Source organism: Salvelinus alpinus, chromosome 15 (assembly GCF_045679555.1).
Source record: "Salvelinus alpinus chromosome 15, SLU_Salpinus.1, whole genome shotgun sequence".
NCBI classification, from domain to species: domain Eukaryota; kingdom Metazoa; phylum Chordata; class Actinopteri; order Salmoniformes; family Salmonidae; genus Salvelinus; species Salvelinus alpinus.
The window spans coordinates 33,349,526-33,374,989 of NC_092100.1; the positions used below are offsets into that span (position 1 = coordinate 33,349,526).

At 41.3% G+C, this 25,464-nt stretch overlaps 1 protein-coding gene across 2 annotated transcripts; it reads right to left on the reverse strand.

The window, feature by feature from the left end:
• Positions 1-24,578, reverse strand: LOC139539943 (alpha-protein kinase 3-like). 2 transcript variants are annotated; one of them, XM_071343384.1, is made up of 15 exons: positions 24,256-24,393; positions 23,620-23,899; positions 23,265-23,297; positions 22,704-22,825; positions 17,268-17,385; positions 15,694-17,119; positions 6,218-8,798; positions 5,907-6,054; positions 5,174-5,301; positions 5,041-5,076; positions 4,320-4,594; positions 3,796-3,884; positions 3,407-3,624; positions 3,264-3,312; positions 1-2,603 (listed from the first exon to the last, which is right to left on the reverse strand). In XM_071343384.1, the coding sequence occupies exons 2-15, from the start codon at positions 23,757-23,759 to the stop codon at positions 2,237-2,239; spliced, it is 5,730 nt and encodes a 1,909-aa protein (XP_071199485.1). In that variant the 5' UTR covers positions 23,760-23,899; positions 24,256-24,393; the 3' UTR covers positions 1-2,236. The 2 variants fall into 2 exon arrangements, with proteins under 2 accessions (XP_071199485.1, XP_071199486.1); XM_071343385.1 differs by lacking the exon at positions 23,265-23,297 and having other exon boundaries at positions 24,256-24,578.
• Between the last annotated feature and the right edge of the window lie 886 nt (positions 24,579-25,464).

Consider the following 25,464-nt stretch of genomic DNA (forward strand, 5'->3'; position numbering starts at 1 on the left):
TTAACAGATTATGGGGTTAATAAAGTTCAACAAAAATGAACTGAACTACAAAAACCTGGCAATTTTCAAAAGGCAAGAAAACATTTGCAAAAAAAGTGCACAAAAACAAATTCCCAGTAAAGAGGCAAGAGTAATATTGTCTTTGTTCAGTATTTGGAAGACTGCATTGCATAGTTTTAGGACAAAATACTGCCATAATAGAACATCTTAGAACATGCTATTCCACTAACATTAACAAGATCCTATTACTGACCAACAAAAACTATTTCTACAGTGCATTCGGAAAGTATTCAGACCCCTAGACTTTTTCCACATTTTGTTACATTACAGCCTTATTCTAAAATTGATTAAATTGTTTTTTTCTCCCTCATCAATCTGCACACAATACCCCATAATGAAAAAGGAAAACAGTTTTTTAGACATTTTTGCAAAAATACTGAAATATCACAAGTATTCAGACCCTTTACTTAGTACTTTGTTGAAGCACCTTTGGCAGCGATTACAGCCTCGAGTCTTCTTGGGTATGACGCTACAAGCTTGGCACACCTGTATTTGGTGAGTTTCTCTCATTCTTCTCTGCAGATCCTCTCAAGCTCTGTTAGGTTGGATGGGGAGCGTTGCTGCACAGCTATTTTCAGGTCTCTCCAGAGATGTTTTATCGGGTTCAAGTCCAGGCTCTGGCTGGGACATTCAAAGACTTGAAGGACATTCAAAGGACATTCAAAGACTTGTCCCGAAGATGCCACCACCATGCTTCACTGTAGGAATGGTGCCAGGTTTCCTCCTGACTTGATGCTTGGAATTCAGGCCAAAAAGTTATCATGTTTCTTGTTTCTCATGGTCTGAGAGTCCTTTAGGTGCCTTTTGGCAAACTCCAAGCGGGCAGTCATGTGCCTTCTACTGAGGAGTGGCTTCTGTCTGGCCACTCTACCATAAAGGCCTGATTGGTGATGTGCAGCGGTGATGGTTGTCCTTGTGGAAGGTTCTTCCATCTCCACAGAGGAACTCTGGAGCTCTGTCAGAGTGACCATCGGGTTCTTGGTCACCTCCGTGACCATGGCCATTCTCCCCCGATTGCTCAGTTTGACCAGACGGCCAGCTCTAGGAAGAGTCTTGGTGGTTCCAAACTTCTTCCATTTAAAAATGAAGGGTGCCACTGTGTTCTTGGGGACCTTCAATGCTGCAGACATTTGTTTGGTACCCTTCCCCAGATCTGTGCCTCGACACAATCCTGTCTCGGAGTTCTACGGACAATTCCTTCTACCTCATGGCTTGGTTTTTGCTTTGACATGCACTGTCAACTGTGGGACCTTATATAGACAGGTGTGTGCCTTTCCAAATGTCCAATCAATTGAATTTACCACAGGTGGACTCCAATCAAGTTGTAGAAACATCTCAAGGATGATCAATGGAAACAGGAGGACATTTCGAGTCTCATACCAAAGGGTCTGAACACATATGTAAATAAGGTATTTCTGTCTTATTTTTAATACATTTGCAAAAATTCTGAAAACCTGTTTTCACTTAGTCATTATTTGGTATTGTGTGTAGATTGATGAGAGAAAAAAAATATTTTATCAATTTTAGAATAAGGCTGTAACTTAACAAAATGTGGAAAAAGTCAAGGGGTCTGAATACTTTCCGAATGCACTGTATGTCCAAGACATATACAGTACATCACAAATGTACAAGGCAGTTGGTGCACTCCAATCCCCTTGCATCTGCATCAAGCTATTAGATTGCTGCTTACAGCCACCGCTTTTCATCCAGCACCATTGTTTCAACCACTTCATAAGTCTCTTCTCCTTTGCAGAGGACAGAGCACTGGGTTCAGGTGAATCACTGTGTCCCATTTCCGTAGTGCTGGAAGTTGAAGAGACCTTAAAAGTACTGTACCTCCACTCAATTAACCAGTTCAGCAGTTCCACAGTAAGCTGGAGAAGGGGGAGTATCTTACTACTGATTGTGATTGAGAAATTCACAGTATTGTTACATAACCATCCAACAGGGTCGGTCATTGACCTATTCCCTAGATTTGAACTAATCTCCCTGTTTTCCTCTTGGATGAGGACTTTTCAGGCACAAAGTCTGCTGCATTTTGTTCAAGGCCATGCTGGTCATCTTAGCTTCAACCAAACTAAATACAGTAATAGGTGACAGGAAAACAAAGTTGAATGTTTGTGTGAAAGAAAAGGGAAGCTGTTTTGATATGTATTCCCTTTTGTCGTTTTTTACCTCATACCACAACTTTGAGTCTGTCATCGGCATTGGGTTTGGCTGTGGACTTGTTTTCTGTCTCCCCAGTCTTTCTTGGCACCTTTGGGCTGGAGGTTGGCTTTCTGGTTGTCAAGGGGCTGTTCAGTCCTTTTCTCTGTAGCTGGGGGCTGGATGAGCGCAACTTCCTGTTGAGCTGAGGGCTGGACGAGCCCAACTTCCTGCCGAGCAGGGGGCTTCGGGAGACTTTGATTTTAGGGGGCTGCTGCAGGGTGTCCATGGGCTTCAGGGTTCTCAGGCTGAGAAGCCCACAGTAGTAGTTACACTGATGCTGGGTCAGGAACTGCTCAAACACCTTAGGAGAACCATCCTCTGTAAGGCCTTGATACCTGCAATGCAGAAGTAATTTCCTTAGAGTTGGATAAGATGATGTGGACCAACTGGTAAAACATTAGCACACATATATGCCTACTTTAAATAATAGCATCAACAGAGATGGGGAGTAGTGAACTACATGTAGATCAACTGTAATTTAATGACATTTTGCCGTAGCTTGGTGGTAGTTTTACTGAATTCATATCTAGGTAGTGTTTTCTCTAGTTAATTACCTTTTTTCCATGTAGCGGTGTAGCTAACTACTGGAAATACACACTACCTTATTTTTGCAAAAAGATAAGAAAATATGGGTAAAGTAAGCAATCATTTCCTTTCTTTTTCAGCATCAGACCTGCTTAATTCTCACTTGAAATGTTTAATAGGCTAAATTACACATTATGTTAACTTATGACCCCAGAGTTATCTGTTCTTGTAATTTGTAGTTTGACATTTCAGATATGATAATAAAATAAAAAAGTAGTGAACTACTTTTTCAAAGTAACTATAGTTAAGTAAACTCGATTTCTCTTAAGGGTAGCTGTAATGTAGCTTAACTTCTTCCAGTGTGAAGTAATCGGTAGCTTGGTAAACTATATTTTCAGAGTAGCTTCCCCAACACTGAGCCTTAATGTGTATTTCCATATGACAACCTAAATATATAATGATATACAAACCCCTTCAATTTTGTGACGATTCTAACTTTAGTGATCTTTGGTCCAACACCTGAAATAAACAAATAACACGGATCATTTTATTTGAACTGCCTTTTGTTCTTCTTTTTCTTTTGAGAATGACCTTGTCTGGTAGTCTTTCTTACCCTCCAGCCCAGTGACCAGTAAGTTGCCGTTTGTCCATTGGTGGATCCAATGCTGGAAGGAGCAGCATTTCATTTCCACCTCTGAGGTGGCTCTGGTGATCAGCCTGCCTTTGGCATCCATCATACAGTACTTGAGGAAGATGTCCTTCAGGTCAGCCTCCACAGTGGCATATGGGACCGAGTTGGCAGGGCGGTACATCAGATAAAGAGGGCTCACTCTGTGTAAGCATGCAGAAAAACAAAGGGAATGAATGACATAACCATACTCTGTCGTTTTTTGTCATTGATTTACTCATACTATTGTGTATTGATAATGATCATTGATAAGTGTATTGATAATGATCATTGATAATAATCAAAATTTGAATTGCAGTCATTATATTACTTACTCCAGTGAAAAGCCAAAGTTTTCAATCACCCTCGCCTCAGCAGCAAAGATTTTGCAATACTCCCGAACTGTGTTTTGGATTTTGCACTCCTGGTGAGACAAAATGCAAAGATGCATTGCATTTGTGTCACATTTGTTTTCTCATATGCTTTTTCTCTACAATCTCCAATTCAATGTTAAACTAGTCAAAGCCAATTATTCATTGGTTTGCACACTGGACTCTTTTAAGTTTCTTAAATCTGTACCTGAATGCTGTTATTCTGTCATCCAACCAGTGGTCACCAGGGTCATATTCATTAGGGCATACCATAGAAAATGTTTTGCAACAGAAAACGGTAATTAACGTTTCTTATTGGACAAGTTCAGGTAGTCCCGTCCCTCCCTGTTTCAGTCCATTTTCTTCTGTTTGGTGCCTAATGAATATGACCCAGTACAGATGACTTCCTAAGCTGCAATACCAAGTCAGAGCAATACAAAACACTACAGGAGGGCTGTCCTCATGATGTGATGTACAGTAAGACTCACCTGCTTAGTCATTTCCATGTTTCTCTCTGCAAGGTTGCTGTCCTCATTGGTCCCATAGGCGATGGGGTTTTGTACTTTGATGATGCAGTTGGTTCCGGATTCAAACACAGGGTCCAGGCCATAGATGACCTTCACCCTGCAGGCCTTGTGTGCACAGCCCTCTCCCAGGTGGGCCTCTTGTGTCATGATGCGCCCAAAGAACTTCTCCCCCCAGTATCCCGGGTCTGCTAGGCCTTTGGTGAATAGCATTGGAGTCATTTCTATCTCTTCTCCAACTGTAAAGGATGCAATATGAATGTCAGAAACTCTCCACATGAGCAGAAACATTGTGTTATATCATAGCAATAAGGTAGTCAACAATACAGTGAGTTTAAGTTATTTAAGCAATAAGTCCTGAGGATGTGTGGTATATGGCCAATGTACCACGGCTAAGGGCTGTTCTTTGCACGACGCAACGCAGAGTGCCTGGACATGACTCAGTACAGAGTGTCTGGACACAGCCCTTAGCCGTGGTATATTGACCATATATCACAAACCCCCGAGGTGCCTTATTGCTATTATAAACTGGTTACCAACATAGTTAGAGCAGTAAAAATAAATGTTTTGTCATACCTGTGGTATACAGTCTGATATACCACGGCTGTCAGCCAGTCAGCATGCAGGGCTCGAACCACCCAGTTTATAATATTGTATAAACCTCCTCAGTGCCTATGAGGCTTACCTTCTAAATCCTCACGCAGGAAGTACTCTGAAAGTACTGCAGAAAAAAACAAACACAATTAGTAACTAATGGAATACATGGTTGAAGTAATGTTGTGGGATTTGAAATATGCCATTAGGTTAACATAATTTACAGTCTACGCTGAGAAGGAAGTCAGTTGAATCAGTCCCAAATTCGTTCTTGATTGTGCAGCCGTACACCCCACAATCTTGACTGGATGTCTGGACGATGGCCAGTGCTACTTGGCTCTCATCTCCTCCACTGGGAAATAAAAGAAGATAAAAAGGTTGACGTGACACAAGACACACGCTCACAGCATATTCAATAATGTATTCACCTCCACAAGAGGTCACTGTGAGACTGAGACAGACAGTAGTGCTGTGTGCCATGCTTGCATGAGGGGAGATTTTGCTGACCTAGCAGCCAATAGCACAGATTTATACTTTAAAGCCCCCTGGTGAATAGCGAAATAGTGTCTCAGTTTTCAGTGGCTGTGTCTGGCCAAAGCTTCACCTCCCTGTGTCAGTCAGGATCAGAGCTGTGGGCTCCCTCGTCACACAAACTGGACACCTCCCAGAGTGAGAATGAGAGAATGACATGGCTGTGTGATAAACCCGCTGCTAAAATTAAAGGCTGTTCATCTTCAGAACATTAGTTCTTCAAATATAGCACAGGGCCCAGATGAACCAATCAATGGGGCTATTAATGAATGCTTACAGTAATTTTGTACAAAGCAACTGTTTTCAGAGGGCAGGTGTCTAATACTGTAACTGCATGATGGCGTTGATCAGAGTGAATATAAATGCTATGTCACCGCTAGATTGTATTGCAAGCAGTTACTGTAAACTCTGGGATGGGAGATTTACCTTCTTTTCACCTCAACTATCTCTTCCTCGTCCCTGTACCACTTGATGGAGGAGTCACTGAGCACGTTGAAGAACTGGCACCAGAGTTTCAAGTGTCCTGAGGCATCTGGGAAGGGCTCTCCCCTGATTTTACGGATAACCTGAGGAGCTGGGTGGGGGGACACCAAGGTAAAGATATACTGTACATGATTTCCTCTAACGTTTCTACTTCATTCAGTGGCAGCTTCCTGATCAGCTCCTCCTGATATGAGACACCAACACCAAGAGATGGACATAGAAACAATATTGGATTTCCTATTTTATTGTTTTACCTTTGAAGGGGTTCAGCTTCTCCTTCTCAGGAGGTTTGACCTCAGTCTTTGGGCTCTTTGGCTCCTCTGTGTTGATCTCCACAACTTTAGGCACCTCCAGAGTTGCCTTCCTACGGCTCAGCAGAGGGGAGCGTCTCTCCAGCGGTGGGGTCTGTGAGCCTGCTGGGGCCTGCAGGAACGCTGCCCTGCGAGCCTGACTGGGCGACAAGTATGGAGCCGCCTCCTTGACCTGGGTGTCCAGTGGGCTACCACCCACACCCAGCGCCACCACTACCCCTTCTCCCTCCCTGGGGATGAAGATCTTGCGGCGAGCTCCAGACGCCAGCTCCTCAGGCGTGGCAGAGCGGATGAGGGTCAGACTGTCCCTTCTTTTCAGCTTGGGGCTGCTCTCACAAGACAGGGAGGACGTTGGGGTGTCTCCACCACTCTGCTCCAATCCTGCCTTCTCACTGTTAGCAGGGTCATCCACAGTAATGGCAGGGGGAGTCCTGGACATAAACCTGCGAAGAGTACTGGGACTCCTGGGGGGTGTTGGGGGTTTGACAGCAAGCCTCTCAATAGGGGTTCTTTCTCTTGGTTCATCACCAATGATGTAAGACTCTATCCTTGACTCTTTGAGTGGTTTTACCTTATCAGTTTCAGTAATACTGATGTCCTCAGCTTTTTGGATTGTTGTTTCTTCTGTTGGCATTACGGGTTTATATGACACAGAGGGGATGTTGTCTATCACGCTACGTTCCTTTGTTTCTATAGTCTGTTTTTGTGGAATATTATGGGGTTTGTCAGACTCAGGGGTAGAAGAATTTTCTAAATCACTCTTGACCCCCCTGAGCATAGCCGCCAAGGATTCTGATTCTTTACTCTCATTTTTAAGAAGCTCTTCGCTTTCGAAAGGGCTATCCTCACAGATTACAGAAATAGGAGGGACCACAAACAGAGGCACTTTGGGTACTTCCTCTGGTGTTCCTGTATCTAAGACGAGGGGCTTAACTTGTGGATGCTCATGGTCTAGTTCACTATCATCAGAATATGAAACATTTCCTTTAGGAATTAACTTAGTATCCATCTTTGTGAGGCACTCACTATTAGTTGGTTGCTCTGCCGTAGGCGTTTTTGCCTCTTCAACTGGTGTAACTTCCTGCACTTTCTCCATTGGTTCGATGATAATATTATTCTGCTTACTTTCTTGAGTGGGTGTCACATCAATTATCACTGGGGTAACAGCTGCACTTTTTTCTGTGATCATTATGTCTAAAACTTCGTTTGCATCATCCTTTTGGAAAATGGCTGACTCTGATGTAGGTTCATTGGGTGTAATAGGTATTAATGGCTGTGTAGGCTCTTTGACTTCTGGGTCCGTAATCTCTATATTTGGTATAATCATTGGCTCTTCTTTTGCCTGTTGTTCTGTCACAATAATTTTGATTTCTGGGATTTTAAGAGCAGAATCTACAATTCTAATCTCTTTTACATTTCCAGAATATCCACCCAGATGAGTGGCATTAGCCTTTCGACTGGTAACTGATGCTGCCACTGGTTGCTCAGCGGGCACAATGGCAGAGCCTCTCACAGGCTGTGTCTCTAAGTGGCTCTTAGATTCACCCAGCATTTCTACCTTTATCTCAGTCACAATTTCTTCCATTTCAACCCGTCTCTCCATAGTGAGGGTTCGCACCTCATTTCTCTGTAATCTCACATTCTGGTTGCCAAATGGACAGTCCACTAAACTTTTCTCCAAAGCAGGAGTACATTCCACTTTTAAGGCACTTTCAACGCTTTTCTCTAAAGCTAAGGTAGATTTCCTTTTTGTGTTGAGATCATGGTCCTCTATGCTCTCCACTGCCACAGGAGGGTATTCATCTGTTATTTTTAGATCTCTATTCTTTAAACTCTTTTGCAGCAAAGTGGGAGAAGATTCCTCCAATCTATTGAAATGTATCTCCTCCTCCTTGTTATGTATTTTCTCTTTACTCTCCTCTAAAACCGGGATGCATTCTATGTGTGCTTTTGAAGAAATTGTCTCTACATTCTCTTGCAAAGTATCAATATACTTGTCTTGGGATTTAGAATCGTGTGTATTAACTTTATCATCCAAAGTAAGAGTCTGCTGCTCTTGTGTTTTAAAATGGCATGTTTCAATTCTCTCTTCTACAGCAGGTGTTTTGATATAAAATATCCCTTCACTCACATTTAAAAAGGGACATGGTTGATTCTCTGCTTTGACATCACCTTTCTCTCCTTGATTCTTATAGACACTTTCAATGCCCTTCTCATCCACATGCATTTCCTTCTCTTTTTCACTTTCGATGAGGCACTGGCTGACTGTGGGTGGGACATTATTGTTAGGAGCACTCCCACTGTCATCCATACTAGTTAGGTTTGACATGTGGGGACCTGCTCCACTGCTGGGGTCTGGGTTCCGTGTAGAGTCAGATATACCCTGTTTGTGTAAATCTTCAGTTTTATCATTTAGTCTTGTCACCTGATCAGTCCCGGATGAAAACACTTGGATGTTTATCTCATGTGGGGCTGAGACAACCATGTGGGGGACTGAGTCTGCCTGGGTCTGATCCTCAGCAGCCTTGAGGCAAAAACAAACACAGCTGTTTAGTACCACATAATATCAACACTCACATGGTATTTGGAAAGCCCTGAACAACACCATAATTAATAACAACACCATGATAACTACTATGTTAGGATTTACCTTAGTGGTAGCCGATATAATCATATTATCTTGTGACTATGAATCTTTATCGACACTTAGCTTTGGAGAAGTATCACAAACCAATAATGATTACCTGCAACGAAAAGGGTTTTTAAATCATTGACAAACTATTTGTTATGGCCAACCACATGACCAAGGCCAGTATGTTCACCTTTGACTATTGAACACTCAGTGCTTCTTTTAGACTGAGGAAAGTTGTTTTCCATAATAAATCAGTTTTAAAGAATGACCAGAGATATAATATAATTCCAGAATATTTAAAAATCCATATCAGAGTTTGGTAATACTTTATTTGGATAGATGGTTTGTAGATGTTCCGTAGATATTCAATAACTGTCAACAACATTTCAACTATCTACTATCCCTAACCTTAACCCTTACCATAACACTTAGTCTAAACCTAACCCTTACTGTAACCTTAGCAAGCAGATTCTTATCAACAGATAGTTTGTTGATAGTATGACCATCTGAAGATAAAATACAGTATATGGGAATATCCAAATAAAGTGTCACCCAGTTTTCAACATACGTGAACTGTATAACCTTTGTGAATATGTTAAATCGGCAAATGTGTACATAATGTTTGTGTGACCACGGACAATTTAAAAACAATGTTTACGACCTGTCAGTTTTCATGAACTCTCCTTTACCCATATCGAACAGGCTCAAGGTTAATTGAAACCAAGTGTTGGAAAATGTCAAGTGTTTAAAAACGGACAGCTTTATCTGCACCAGATAAGGTAAACGGTTCCTCATTTTTTCCACACAAAGAATCCTTTAACAGGTGTGTTGTTTACACAGTGAGCTGAATGAATGAGTGCCTATCTGTTGGCAAGGGAATATCATCCCACCTCAAGTGACTAATGCTCAAAGTAATTTGCCGTTGCTGAGCACATGCTTAGAAAATGTAATTGTCTTTGGGGAATTAGGGACAACACGTGACTTTAACATAAAAGTCAAATTATATTTGTATCAACATTTCTTCTGTTTTGAAAAATGGAGCCTTTAAAAAGTAACATTGCCTGTGGCAAAAGCAATTTCCATGTTAATTTGTAACGGCTTTCCTCCTCCTCTTCATCCGAAGAGGAGGAGCAGGGATTGAACCAAAATGCAGCGTTGTGTGATGACATAATTTATTTAAACAAGACGAAAAAACTAACTATACTTGAATAATTAACAAAACAAATAAACGATGTAGACAGACCTGGACGACGAACTTACATGAAACACGAAGAACGCAATAACAGGAAAACTGACTACATAAAACGAACAAACAAAACCGAAAACAGTCCCGTGTGGCGTAACATACAGACACTGACACAGGAGACAACCACCCACAAACAAACAGTGTGAAAACACCTACCTTAATATGGCTCTCAATCAGAGGAAATGAAAACCACCTGCCTCTAATTGAGAGCCATATCAGGTCACCCTTTAAACCAACATAGAAACAGAAAACATAGACTGCCCACCCAAACTCACGTCCTGACCAACTAACACATACAAAACTAACAGAAAACAGGTCAGGAACGTGACATAATTAAAACAATCAGACGCATAAATGTTTTATTCTAATGCAATATTTTTACTGGATTACAGGTTTGTTTGAAGAGCAGTATGTAGTATAAATATCTGAATAATAACGTTTATCATTTTGAGGAATCTATCTGCAACTTCCCCTGGGTTTTTTCTGAGGTCATTCATTTTCTTATGTGACGTCAAACAGACACGTACAGTTCCATGACATTAGAACAGGAGAGTTCGAGTTGTGTTTAATGAAGAGGAACTGGTGTCACGTTCAGTCTAAAAAATGTTACTCTAGCCCGAACAAGGCCTCTTTAACAAAATTTTCACTCTTGTGCACAAACAAAGTTCTCTCAATTGTTATGAGTTCCTCCAATTGATTTGCCGCAACTTCTAACATTAACTGGCCACAACAGGAAAGGGGAGTTGCAGTTCCACATTATGGAGAAACATATCCACAAAACCATTGTTTGTGTGAAGAGTGGAGAGCAGCTCCCCTTACTGCATGTTCTAATGCTCTAATCCAATATAAACACAATGGGCAGCAGACTTCGAGGTTAATTGGAATTAGCACCGTAGGGGACTAATAGAATTAGTGTCATCATGTGTCACACTGGCATTGAGAGAGATGTTGATTCTAGTTACATTACTGAGACAATCTGTCAGATTGCATTTCAACAGGAAGGGAAGTAAAGCCATTAAACAGAACCATATCAGTTTGCCAGTGAAGTTAAACTATGATGTGTCATATAGTTGCGTTGTGTACGGTATAACATTACATTGAACAACGTCAGTAAGTTGTGGGCAGGATTATAATCAAACAACCATTATATATACAGTACCAGTCAAAATTTTGAACATACCTACTCATTCAATTGTTTTTCTTTGTTTACTATTTTCTACATTGTAGAATAATAGTGAAGAAATCAACACATATGGAATCCAGTAGTAACCAAAAAAGTGTTAAAAAAATCTAAATATATTTTATATTTGAGGTTCTTCAAAGTAGCCATCCTTTGCCTTGATGACAGCTTTGCACACTCTTGCATTCTCTCAACCAGCTCCATGAGGTAGTCACCTGGAATGCATTTCAATTAACAGGTGTGCCTTGTTAAAAGTTAATTTGTGGAATTTCTTTCCTTCTTAATGCATTTGAGCCAAATTGGCAATTAACCGCACCTCAGATTGCAGCCCAAATAAATGCTTTACAGAGTTCAAGTAACTGACACATCTCAACATCAACTTTTCAGAGGAGACTGCATGAATCAGGCCTTCATGGTTGAATTGCTGCAAAGAAATCACTACTAAAGGACAGCAATAAGAAGAAGAGACTTGCTTGGGCCAAGAAACACGAGCAATGGACATTAAACCGGTGGAAATCTGTCCTTTGTTCTGATGAGTCCAAATTTTTGGTTCCAACCGCCGTGTCTTTGTGAGACGCGGAGTAGGTGAACGGATGATCTCTGCATGTGTGGTTCCCACCGTGTAGCATGGAGGAGGAGGTGTGATGGTGTGGGGGTGCGTTGCTGGTGACACTGTCAGTGATTTATTTAGAATTCAAGGCACACTTAACCAGCATGGCTACCACAGCATTCTGCAGCGATACACCATCCAATCTGGTTTGCGCTTAGTGGAACTGTTATTTGTTTTTCAACAGGACAATGATCCAAAACACACCTCCAGGCTTTGTAAGGGCTATTTGACCAAGAAGGAGAGTGATTGAGTGCTGCACCAGATGACCTGCCCTCCACAATCACCCGACCCCAATTGAGAGGGTTTGGGATGAGTTGGACCTAGGGCTGTGGCAGTCACGAAAATTCATCAGCTGGTGATTGTCAATTACCGTCGGTCTCATGGTAATTGCCCATTAATTAACATAAAGGAGTTCCACACATGCAAGCTGCTGATGCGTGCCTTTGAAACATCTAAATTTTAAAAGTCTAAAGTGTAATAAATCCATTTAATTGCCTGTACACCATCACAATAAATCCATTATTAATTTTAGGCAGGTCTTTTCTATGAAACATTATAATATGAAGAAGTGCCATTATTTTATATTATATGATTTTATAGTAAGAATATAATTGAACTTCACTGAATAAAATTGAAAGAATATTTTTCCTTGCTAGTGCGTGCATGGAGCTGTTATTCTGTATTCAGCTTAAATTGTGATCATTTGAATCATTTGAAAATATGCTTGATTTTGAGTTATTTGGCAACTTCAGTTGTGAATGATACAAACCTTAGAATGTCTTATGAAATAAAAACATATACGGGCTGCATGATTCCACATTATTGATGATGTAAAAAACTAGAGTGGTTATCTCGCCACAATGACAGGGGTCAGCAGATGTGTCCGGTTCCTTCTCTTCCATAAAGCAGGTCATCTCGGTGTCGGCACGCACTTACAACTTTAGTTGTTCTACAAACGTTGAGCTATATGTTTTGATTTTTAATACATTGTAAGACTGCATGATGAGACTCTAATGATGATTTGAAAAAAGTCACTTGAAAGGCATGAGCTCTGCTTTCTTATTGTGCAGTCTGTACACACTCCAATAGTCTCTCATTCACAATTTGATAACTTGATAATGCCTTGAATTTCACGGCGGCATCCCCTTTGTGGCCATAATGCACCCTAAAGAAATGCATGCCTTTTTGGCCCGGAGTGCTGCGTAGTGCCCTTCTCCCTCAGTGTTCTGCACAATCCGAAGCTCCTCTCACTCACACGGCTCTCTGTCATGTGATCGGGTCTTTCTCACAGGCTACAAGTGAAGACAGTCACATCGCGGACGCACCTGCACGTGTCCTTATCCAATTCCGAGGTGCATATTGAAGATATTGGAAGAACTGTCCACATTGACTTTTCGTCAGCCAACAAGAGTAAGCCTAATGAACAGCAAAAGCACTAGACTATGTCAATCTACTATCCCCCATAGTACAAAAGTCGACCAATTCTATTCTGTACAATAAATAAATATTTCAAACATCGTCTGGGACACTTGGGGGATGCGATAGATCCCAAATTAATACAACCACTAGCATCAAACATTTTTTATGCAATGTGGCTGACACAACAGATCAGAATGTTTAGCTTAAAATGTTGATAAACTATTAGGCTATTTCTTCACATTTTAAGCGCTGCAATGCGCACACGGCAGTAGGCTATAAGCACCAATGTTCCATTAGCGGGAAAACACCATTATCAAAAGTGACCGCAAATGCAATTATGCATGAAATGCTTTTATAAAGGTAAATTTTATGGTGAAAAATATCTTCCCCAAACTTTTAAACCTACGCACTGCTTATATATGCTAGTTAGACTCTACACCCCTTGTAAAGTCGATTAATTTGCTTAATTTTAAGAAGTTATTTGGCCACTTTAGTTGTGATATAAACCTTACTAAAACATATAGGCCTATGGGATAGGCTACATGAGGTGTGCGACTATGATTAAAAAAATTCGAAAAAAGGCATTCTTTCTTATGCTGGGCATCATTCACAAGTGATAATATCATTCACAAGTGGTAGGCTAATATTGTCACCCATCAGACTATCCTTGATTTAATCTTGTCTTTACATATACTAAATAATATATGTGTGACATTTGTTTTGATTTAGAATGTACCATTATCATGCACCTGTATCGAAACAGGGGCAGCGGGAAAAAATGCATGTCATCTATGTACTTAAATAGCATCTATGCTTTTCCCTGTGGTTAATTTAAAAAAAAATAGCATTTTAATTTTCATGCCAGCCAGGTAGGCTATACTCCTGTTGTAAATGTGAGCAATGTGCTTAATATAAGGAATGTTCGACAAATAAATATAGCAGTCCTAGCCTATAGAAAGCTGACGGGATCCTCGTCTTTTTATTCGTGGCCATCACTCTGTTTTCTTGCACAATTGCATAGCCTATAGAAATGTTGCGCAACATGAGCTCATGGGCTCTCATGAAGTGTTTGATTAGATTTTCAAATACATTTGCATTGATGTCAGAGTGATTAGAGAGACAATAGATTGCTGAGTGCCAGGCAGTTAGCAAGTTTGGTAGCATCAGAGCTTGGAGAAGCGTAATTACCGTGACAAACGGTAATGTGGAATTTGACTGCCTTCATGACTTGTAACCGCCGGTGTGGCGGTAAAACGGTGACCGCAACAGCCCTAGTTGGACCACAGAGTGAAGCTGGTTGAGAGAATGCCAAGAGTGTGCAAAGCTGTCATTAAGGCAAAGGGTGGCTACTTTGATGAATCTCAAATATGAAATATATTTTGATTTGTTTAACACTTTTTCAGTTACTACATAGTTTGATGTCTTCCCTATTATTCTACTTTGTAGAAAATAGTAAAAATAAAGAAAAACCCTTGAATGAGTAGGTGTGTCCAAACTTTTGACTTAGTATTTTATTTACATTTTTTGGGAGGGTAGATCAGCTTTAATATTGTGGACAGATGATTATATTATCCAGCAGAGCTAATTGTTAAAATATAATGCTATTTCATGGTCACAACATAATGGTAGGGTACGCCTATCTTAATGTCTTCAGTACATGCAAATGGGTGCTAATACAACCCTAAGAGTTTGACATTGAGATAGATGTAGAGTTTTGTCATTACCATCAAAGCACAATGAAAGCAGTGCACAGAGAATTACAGAATGTTTTTCATTTCAATTCCTAGGAGTTTTTGTAAATACAATTTTTTTTAGCTTATCCAATCTCCCTGAGAATTATTTGTATTAGTCAACACCAGACTGCCCCAAATGGTCTCATTCTTTTATACAAGTTGGGCAGATTCCCTGTTTCCCCCACTACATTGCTCGAGGTGTTGCTCTCGAGTGATACTGATGCACTGAAACCCACACTCTCAAGAGTCTAGATAGTCTGACAGAGCCTGGCTGACACACTTGCCCCCATGTTCCTGATAGTTTCTTTAATGGGTTAGTGTGTTCTGTCTGTTTTAGACAGTACAGTGGCTACGAACACACAACTAACAAACTAATAGTCTCTGTTATGATTCATCTGCATTCAGCATGTTCTTTGGACTTTCTCTAGCTATTTGCTGTGGCTCAATCATATGTACCCTTTTATCTGTTGACCTGGAGTGGTTAGACTCAAGTCTTGTTGCACAAATGTACAATCTATAAATAGCCTTTAAGTGGCTCCCTACTGCAGTGTGCGACTGAGCGGTCAATGTAATCTTAGAAGCAACAAGGCACAACTTACCTCACTGAGGGCTGGAGGGCCAGACATGGGCACTGTCTCTGTAGTGTTGCTGATCACCTCCAGACATACATCCATGGCCCTCTGCTCAACATGCTCCAGTGAATGAGGCACACTCTCTGGTGCTCTTTTGGAAGCTGAAGGGGGTTCTTCTGGGTGTGAAATAGTAATTCCACACTTGTGTTCATCTGGGTTCAACCGCTCCAATGAATCTGGCTGCTCATGTGGTAACAGAGTTATCGGGGCTTTCTGTGGCCCATCTACCTCCATGGGTACTGTCTCCTCTGTGGGGTTTTTATCAACACCATCTTGCTCTTGTGGATGTGGATGGGGAAGACTAGGGTATGGCTGTGTTGGGGCTAATGGATGACCTCTCTCGCTCTCCTGACCTTTCACATGATGATCATGAGAAGCATGATCCTTCTTGCTCTTACCAAAGAAAAAGTATTTGACTGAGTGGAGCACATTGGAAAGAGTTTCCTGCATGTGGTGGTGATCGTGATGATCTCCCTCCTTGTGGGCATGCGTCTTAGCCTCCATTTTGACTTCTGAGGCTGTGTTGCTATGTGCTGTTGTCCTATGCAACTGTTCTGCCTCTCTTGCTCTTTCTTTTTCTCTCTCAATTGACAGTTCTCCCCCTCTCATTTTTTCTCTTTCCTGTTCTCCAAGAATCCTCTCTCTGTCCGTCCCCTCTCTGTCCTCCCTCTCTCTCCCCTTCTCCTCTCTCACATCTGTTTCAGGATCAGCAGCAGTAGTATCCATTGTCTCCGCTGCCAATGTTTCCTCCACTTGTGCAGGGATCTTTTCTTCAGCAGTCTGTGAATGAAGGGTATCTGCCAGAAATTGAGACAAACTTATCCCTCCATCATATGAATTTTCTCCGGTGCCCGGTCCTGTATGATTACTGCCCGGTCCTGTATGACTACTGCTGACAACACCAGAATCTACACCATTTGAGATCTTTATTTTCTTTTTGGCTTCTCTGGTTTCTCTGTTGGGAATTTTGCCCCCATTCTCTGTAGGTTTTACTGGAGCCGGTTCACTGACTTTAGCACTGACCCCATTAGGTTCTTCAACAGCAGGTGCTAGCTGCTCCACAGCCTCTGCCCCCTGGCTGACTGTGATCTCCTCCCCATCTGGTGGATAGGAGGGGACGCTTGAGGCCCGGCGCTTCCTCTGAGAGGGGATCGGGCTGCTTCGGAGAGGCTGCTGTTCCCGAGGCTCTTTCTGGACGTTCTCCTTGCCCCTTTTCCTGCTCTCCTCCAACTCCCTCTTCTTGTTCTCTGCCTTCTGTTTCAGCTTGGCAAAGAACCTCTGGTGGATCTTGTACTCGCTCATGGTGCCTACCTCCAGAACCCCAGAACAGGAGACAATGCCTTTGCTGTTCCTGGCTGAAGCCTGATAGATGGCTGCATCATCCACTGTGCAGCTGCAAAAAGAGAGGCTCAAATAATTTAGGGAACTGTGCAGGGATCATTGAGCACAAATTCAAATATAAAACCCAAATTGTAATTGTTGAATTATCTGGTGTAAATGGTATATGGTTTCGGGTATATGGTTTTCTCTGTCTTACTTACTTGTAAATGTGGAGTATGTGAGTTTTTCCATTGCAGACAATTTTATATTTTGGAAGACCGCAGTATCGGTCCAACTCCATGTCATCTCGGTACCACGTCAGTTCTGGGGCTGGGTTACCTATGGACATCACATGGAGATGGTACATCACAGACATACAGTATAATATAATGACTTGGTTTAAACCTAAAATAAATCTATATTTGATAAGATATCTCTCATTAAGAGTATGCCCTCATTATCCTCATTTTTTAATTTACAAGTTACCCTTGAGATTTACATACAGTAGCCACTAATCATAAAAAAAATCTACGTTTTGAAAGGAAATTGTATCAAGAACAAAGGCATGTTTCAGACTGTTGCATCACAGCAGTATGCAAGGCCACAAGTTTTACTGCTGTGGTTGAAAAGCAGCCAACCCAAGTGCCAGAGGGAAGGCAACAGCAAAACCTGCTTAGATTTTCAAACCTATTTTTGTCTTGATTCTCTGTGCCAACATTATGCCATTGCATCATTTAGTCTCAGCTGCCTTTATTTTTTAACTGCTTTTTTTCTTTTCACGTTATTGAATACGCTTTAGAATAATTGTAAAGAACAGGAAGGCCTGCACACTGTTTATGCTCCCAATTTACTGCTTTATTGACTACGCTTGTAGAGTGCTCACATCCCAAAATATACACATTTCACCTCACATGACCATTACGCACATGCAATGGTGGGTGAGGAAACAATTAAATTCACTTTTGCGCATAGTCAATCATAATTATTCACAGAGGTACATATGGTCATATTGGATTCTATACATACAAATGTGTCCAAGTTAAAGCTTAGGTAACAGTAAAAAAAGAGATTACATTGTAATACCCGTCCATGTGACCATTACGCGCAGGACGCGTGGTGGCCATAGTTATAACTATAGCGACCTACACTACAGGACCAAAAGTATGTGGACATCTGCTTGTCGAACATATCATTCCAAAATCATGGGCATTAATATGGAGTTGGTCCCCCCTTTGCTGCTATAACAGCCTCCAGTCTTCTGGAAGGCTTTCCATTAGATGTTGGAACATTGCTGTGGGGACTTGCTTTCATTCAGCCACAAGAGCATTAGTGAGGTCGGGCCATGATGTTGGGCGATTAGGCCTGGCTTGCAGTCGGCGTTCCAATTCATCCCAAAGGTGTTGGATGGGGTTGAGGTCAGGGCTCTGTGCAGGCCAGTCAAGATCTTCCACACCAATCTCGACAAACAATTTCTGTATGGACCCCTCTTTGTGCACGGGGGCATTGTAATGCTGAAACAGGAAAGGGCCTTCCCCAAACTGTTGCCAAAAAGTTGGAAGCACAGAATCGTCTAGAATGTCATTGTATGCTGTAGTGTTAAGATTTCCCTCCACTGGAACTAAGGGGCCTAGCCCGAACCATGAAAAACAGCCCCAGACCATTATTCCTCCTCCAACAAACTTTACAGTTGGCACTATGCATTGGGGCAGGTAGCGTTCTCCTGGCGTCCACCAAACCCAGATTTGTCCGTTGGACTGCCAGATGGTGAAGGGTGATTCATCACTCCAGAGAACGAATTTCCACTGCTCCAGAGTCCAATGGAGGCGAGCTTTACACCTCCAGCCGACGCTTGGCATTGCGAATGATAATCTTAGGCTTGTGTGCGGCTGCTCGGCCATGGAAACCCATTTCATGAAGCTCCCGACGAACAGTTCTTGTGCTGACGTTGCTTCCAGAGGCAGTTCGGAACTTAGTAGTGAGTGTTGCAACCGAGGACAAATTTTTTTTTATGCGCTTCAGCACTCAGTGGTTCCATCTTTGAGCTTGTGTGGCATACCACTTCGTGGCTGAGCTGTTGTTGTTTCTAGATGTTTCCACTTCACATTAACAGCACTTAGAGTTGACTGGAGCAGCTCTAGCAGGGCTAAAGTTTGACGAACTGACTTGTTGGAAAGGTGGCATCCTATGACGGTGCCACGTTGAAAGTCACTGAGCTCTTCGGTAAGGCCATTCTACTGCCAATGTTTGTCTATGGAGACTGCATGGCTGTGTTCTTGATTTTATACATCTGTCAGCAACAGGTGTGGCTGAAATAGCCGAATCCACTCATTTGCAGGGGTGTCCACATACTTGTGTATATATAGTGTATTTCAAAAACAACTTGGGTACCTCTAATAATATCAATGAGATGGGCACATGTAGTAGTTACAAAAAATCTAATATATGTGTACCAAGTGGAGACCTGGATGGCAGGACTAATCAACGTGACATATTCCTGTAAGAAATGGTCTGATATCAAACTCTTGGTTCAAACTAGAGGTCGACCGATTATGATTTTTCAACGCCGATACCGATTATTGGAGGCCCAAAAAAAGCCGATACCGATTAATCGTCCGATTTTATTTTTTTTATTTATTTATTTGTAATAATGACAATTACAACAATACCGAATTAACACTTTTATTTTAACTTAATATAATACATCAATCAAATCAATTTAGTCTCAAATAAATAATGAAACATGTTCAATTTGGTTTAAATAATGCAAAAACAAAGTGTTGGAGAAGAAAGTAAAAGTGCAATATGTGCCATGTAAAAAAGCTAACGTTTAAGTTCCTTGCTCAGAACGAGAACATATGAAAGCTGGTGGTTCCTTTTAACATGAGTCTTCAATATTCCCAGGTAAGAAGTTTAAGGTTAAGGTTATTATAGGAATTATAGGACTATTTCTCTCTATACCATTTGTATTTCATATACCTTTGACTATTGGATGTTCTTATAGGCACTTTAGTATTGCCAGTGTAACAGTATAGCTTCTGTCCCTCTCCTCGCCTCTACCTGGGCTCGAACCAGGAACACATCAACTACAGCCACCCTCGAAGCAGCGTTACCCATCGCTCCATAAAAGCCGCAGCCCTTGTAGAGCAAGGGGAACAACTACTCCAAGTCTCAGAGCGAGTGACGTTTGAAACGCTATTAGCGCGCACCCCGCTAACTAGCTAGCCATTTCACATCAGTTGCACCAGCCTAATCTCGGGAGTTGATAGGCTTGAAGTCATAAACAGCTCAATGCTTGAAACACAGCGAAGAGCTGCTGGCAAACGCACGAAAGTGCTGTTTGAATGAATGCTTACGAGCCTGCTGCTGCCTACCATCGCTCAGTTAGACTGCTCTATCAAATATCAAATCATAGACTTAATTATAACATAATAACACACAGAAATATGAGCCTTTGGTCATTAATATGGTTGAATCCGGAAACTATAATTTCGAAAACAAAACGTTTATTCTTTCAGTGAAATACGGAACCGTTCCGTATTTTATCTAACGGATGGCATCCCTAAGTCTAAATATTGCTGTTACATTGTACAACCTTCAATGTTATGTCATAATTATGTACAATTCTGGCAAATGAATTACGGTCTTTGTTAGGAATAAATGGACTTCACACAGTTCGCAACTGGCCAGGCGGACCAAACTGCTGCATATACCCTGACTGTTTGCACGGAACGCAAGAGAAGTGACACAATTTCCCTAGTTATAAGAAATTCATGTTAGCAGGCAGGTTTGAAAATATATACTTGTGTATTGATTTTAAAGAAAGGCATTGATGTTTATGGTTAGGTACACATTGGTGCAACGACAGTGCTTTTTTCGCGAATGCGCTTGTTAAATCATCACCAGTTTGGCGAAGTAGGCTGTGATTCGATGAGAAATGAACAGGCACCGCATCGATTATATGCAACGCAGGACACGCTAGATAAAGTAGTAATATTTATTTTATTTTTTTAATTTATCCATTATTTTACCAGGCAACTGAGAACACGTTCTCATTTACAGCAACGACCTGGGGAATAGTTACAGGGGAGAGGAGGGGGATGAATGAGACAATTGTAAACTGGGGATTATTAGGTGACCGTGATGGTTTGAGGGCCAGATTTGGAATTTAGCCAGGACACCGGGGTTAACACCCCTACTCTTACGACAAGTGCCATGGGATCTTTAATGACATCAGAGAGTCAGGACACCCGTTTAACGTCCCATCCAAAGACGGCACCCTACACAGGGCAGTGTCCCCAATATCATCAACCATGTGTAGTTAGCTAGTGATTATGTTAAGATTGATTGTTTTTTATAAGATAAGTTTAATGCTAGCTAGCAACTTACCTTGGCTTCTTGCTGCCCTCACGTAACAGGTAGTCAGCCTGCCACGTAGGCTCCTCGTGGAGCGCAATGTAAGGCAGGTGGTTAGAGCGTTGGACAAGTAACCAGAAGGTTGCAAAAACAAATCCCCGAGCTGACAAGGTAAAAATGTGTCATTCTGCCCCTGAACAAGGCAGTTAACTCACCGTTCCTAGGCCATCATTGAAAATAAGAATGTGTTCTTAACTGACTTGCCTAGTTAAATCAAGGTGTAATTTTTTAAAATTATAATAAATAAAATCGTCCACAATCGGTGTACAAAAATATTGTTGTGAAAACTTGAAATCGGCCCTAATTAATCGGCCATTCCGATTAATCGGCCGACCTCTAGTTCAGACCTTTAGGAAACATGGTGGACAAACGGTGAATCCAATACAATTCTCTTCTCTGTAATAGATTATCAGTATCTCCCCCTCCTAGGAGGCTTAACATGTTCAATACCAATGTATCTCAGAGAGCTGATGTTGTGACGAGCTTCCATGAAATGCGCAGCAATAGGCGTTTCTCTGAAGAGTCCTGATATTACTCCTGTGTTCTGCAATCCTTGTTTTCAGAGCTAGTTGAATTTTATCCTACATAGTATAGACTACAAATAAACTTGATCAGGTATACCATATTTTTTGTGGAACACGTAATGATGCCTGCAATCTTAATGGCCTTGCCCGTGATAGGGTGATTGAACTTTTGAATTTGTTTGTAAAGTTACACGGCCGCATCTGTAATTATCGTTTGGCACATTTTGTCTAGGAAGGTGCTACGCCGCATCGGTGGAAGATCAGACCTCACCACCATGTGACTGATGTTGGGGGTGCTTCTGAAAACTACCCGTGGGGGTTCTTTAAACGTCTTTTCCAGTTGTGGATCAGTGCTAAAGATGGGTCATTGTTTTTTAATGATGTGGTCGAACTGTTTGCCAAGTGGGGAGTATTGAAGGAAGCATTGAACTCGTTGGTCAGGGGGTTTGGGGTGGATAAGCATTCGTGAGCAGTCATAACCATTTTGAAGTAACTTGTCTCTTTGCATTGTCTTCTGCAAGAAGAGCAAAAGTCAACGTTTCTCATAATTTATCGCCATTCTTACTTCATGTTTGCATCGCTGTTTAGAAGTTGGTTTGTTTCTCCGCTTTTATTTTCAAACTAACCACAGAGTGACTAATACGTAATACCAAATCCTCAACTCACAACTATCTAATGCATTCCAACACAAATACACAACTCTGAAGGAGGTAGGCGTACCTGTAACCACACATGTCAACTTCACATTACAGTTCTCTGACACAGCCTTGGATTTAACGGTGGTCTCAAATACAGGCTGGGTGTCCTCAGTCAGCTGAGCCATCACACCGAACAATGTACTCCTGGAGAGAGAAAGGGTGCTTTAGCTTGAGTGTCTGTTCTTCAGGGCATGTGCTAAAGTACTTTCCAATGAGAAGGCCAATATTTCAGGGATCTTTTAGCCAACCTTTATTCTGTACATTGTTTATTCCAGGCAGGGGAAGAAGGCAGTTACTTATCATTACTGATTGTGAAGGGAGATTGCTCTCTCAAACATTAAACATTTCTCAGCAGTTGAAAAAGTGACATGGTAAAAGTACTTACAAAGTTATATTTTCAACAATGTCATATCAATGAAATTGTATATCAACGTCAATGTTCAATAACATCAAAGTCAATATAACAGGTTCACTTACAGCATTGTTAAAAACCGGTGTAGATTTGCTCTTTCACTCTTGGGGGTAAACCGGGATGTGTGGTTAAGATGTTAGTTGGAATAGGTGTTGTAAAAGTATGCATTACCTCGATGACCTGGATTGAGAATACCTTGAGTAGCTATTCAGAGAGAAGGCAAATAAAGGCAGCCCATCAGACATATTGGTGGTTTTGTGTCTTAGATTCTCTTACACGGGACTCAGTTGTGTTTATAAAGTAGGCTACAAAAGAGATTCTTACTGGTATTCTAAGAGTTGTGCTTTTCTTAAGAATGCTGAAATACTGTTACTTGGTTATTACTTGCCATGTAGCATTTTGGACTTCAGGAAACAATCCACAGATATGTTGAGATGGCCGAAATATCTAATGAATGTGTGTGGTGGACAAAGTCGCACTGAAACGTCAAGCGTCACACTGAAACGCGTAAGAAGAGGTGATCTACCTGTTTTCAGGCCTGACATTGGAGAGGTAGTTGCTGCTCTCCAAGCGGCCATTCGAAGAGCTGACCTCCTCCTCATTGTAGCTTCCGCCGGACCTCCCGTTACCAGAGTAAGAACGGGTCATTGGTCTTCTGGAAGTCATTGTCCACTCAACAGATATTCCCACAAATATAAAGGAAATGTGTCTACTACAGCAGACTGCTCCTTGAGTAAAAAATGCTCAGCTTGTCATGGATCAAAGCCCCAGGTTCAAGTTGCAGTGTCTTACCGGTGTAAGAGTAGCTGGAAAAGAAAGGAGAAAACAGCTGTGAATACTGTTAAAAGTTGGTCTAGGTTAGTCTGGGAAACCATTCACTCATTCGAATAGATCCTCGAAGAAAATATTACCTGTATGCTCCTTTCTCAAGCAATGCAACAATTATCAAAACTCCAAAGTAATTCAGACAGTGGCAACTGCTTTCCTTTGACCAAGCTAAGCAGTTGCAATGAAAAAGGTATAAATGTGAACCGTTATCAGGCTCTACAAGGGTTATTAGGAGTCAAACTGAACCCTTAGACATTATTTTAGAATTCAGAGGTTAACATTGAACTCAAACACTTCTTGGTTGAAACAAAAGTTGATGAATTTGTGAACTTACCATTGATAGGCTTTTCAGAGTCCCAGAGGCAAAGCTCTGACTGCAATTGTCAATCATACACATGCTTGTGGTGCCAGCAGGACCCTATTTATAGCAGGCCTACAAATAGGTGCAAGTGCACATCACATTTTCCTAAACCAGCCTTCAGACATGTATTCAACAAGAGAACGCTATTTTGCTCTGAGAACAAATCAATGTTCTCCAAATTTGAAAAAAATATTTAAAATAGAAATACCAAGAGAAAACAGATCATTATACACTACCATAGTTGACCAAGAAAGGTCATGTCAAAAACACAACCTCTTAACATGTTGACAGCAGTGAGTATAGACTCACATCTAGGTGGGACACTGTGTTGGTGAAAGACTTATTGCAAAACACTGATATGTCATGTGTTCAGAGATACTTGGGGATTTATTTCATGAGGTAGATGATGACGACCTAAGCATGCTTGTTTCTTACTCAGGACAGCCCTCTCCCTTGATACTGCCTGCCCCTCAAGAGTTCTTCCAAAACACCCTTGAGAATAAATTCAGCCATCTGATCACATTGCTTCATTTTCCAAACATAAGATTGCCTGCTTAGGTTACACAGTAAGGTCACAGAGGACTACCAGGGTATTACATAAAATAAATGAACTGTATTGCTGTTGAATTCCAAATCTAAACTAATGAGCACAAGAGTTGTAGTTTCATAACATTAAAATAAGTTTATTTTTAGACAAAAAAAAGCAACAGGCCTATCTATTTTTTATTATAAACTGGGTGGTTCGAGCCCTGAATGCTAATTGGCTGACAGGCGTGGTATATCAGACCATATACCACGGGTATGACAAAACATTTATTTTTACTGCTGTAATTACATTGCTAACCAGTTTATAATAGCAATAAGGAACCTCAGGGATTTTGATATATGGCCAATATACTGTACCACGGCTAAGGGCTGTATCCAGGCACTCCGCGCTGCGTTGTGCGTAAGAACAACCCTTAGCCGTGGTATTTTGGCCATATACCACACCCCCTCGGGCCTTATTGCTTAAATATACATTATATGAAGAACAAAATCCTTCTTAAGTGCTTCAGAAGCAAGGTTGGGTAGGTTAGGCTACTTTCTAAATGTTTTCTGTTACATTTACTAGTTAACTGAACAAAATTGTAATCATTAATGTAACTTTTGGATTACCCAAACTCAGTAATGTAATCTGATTAC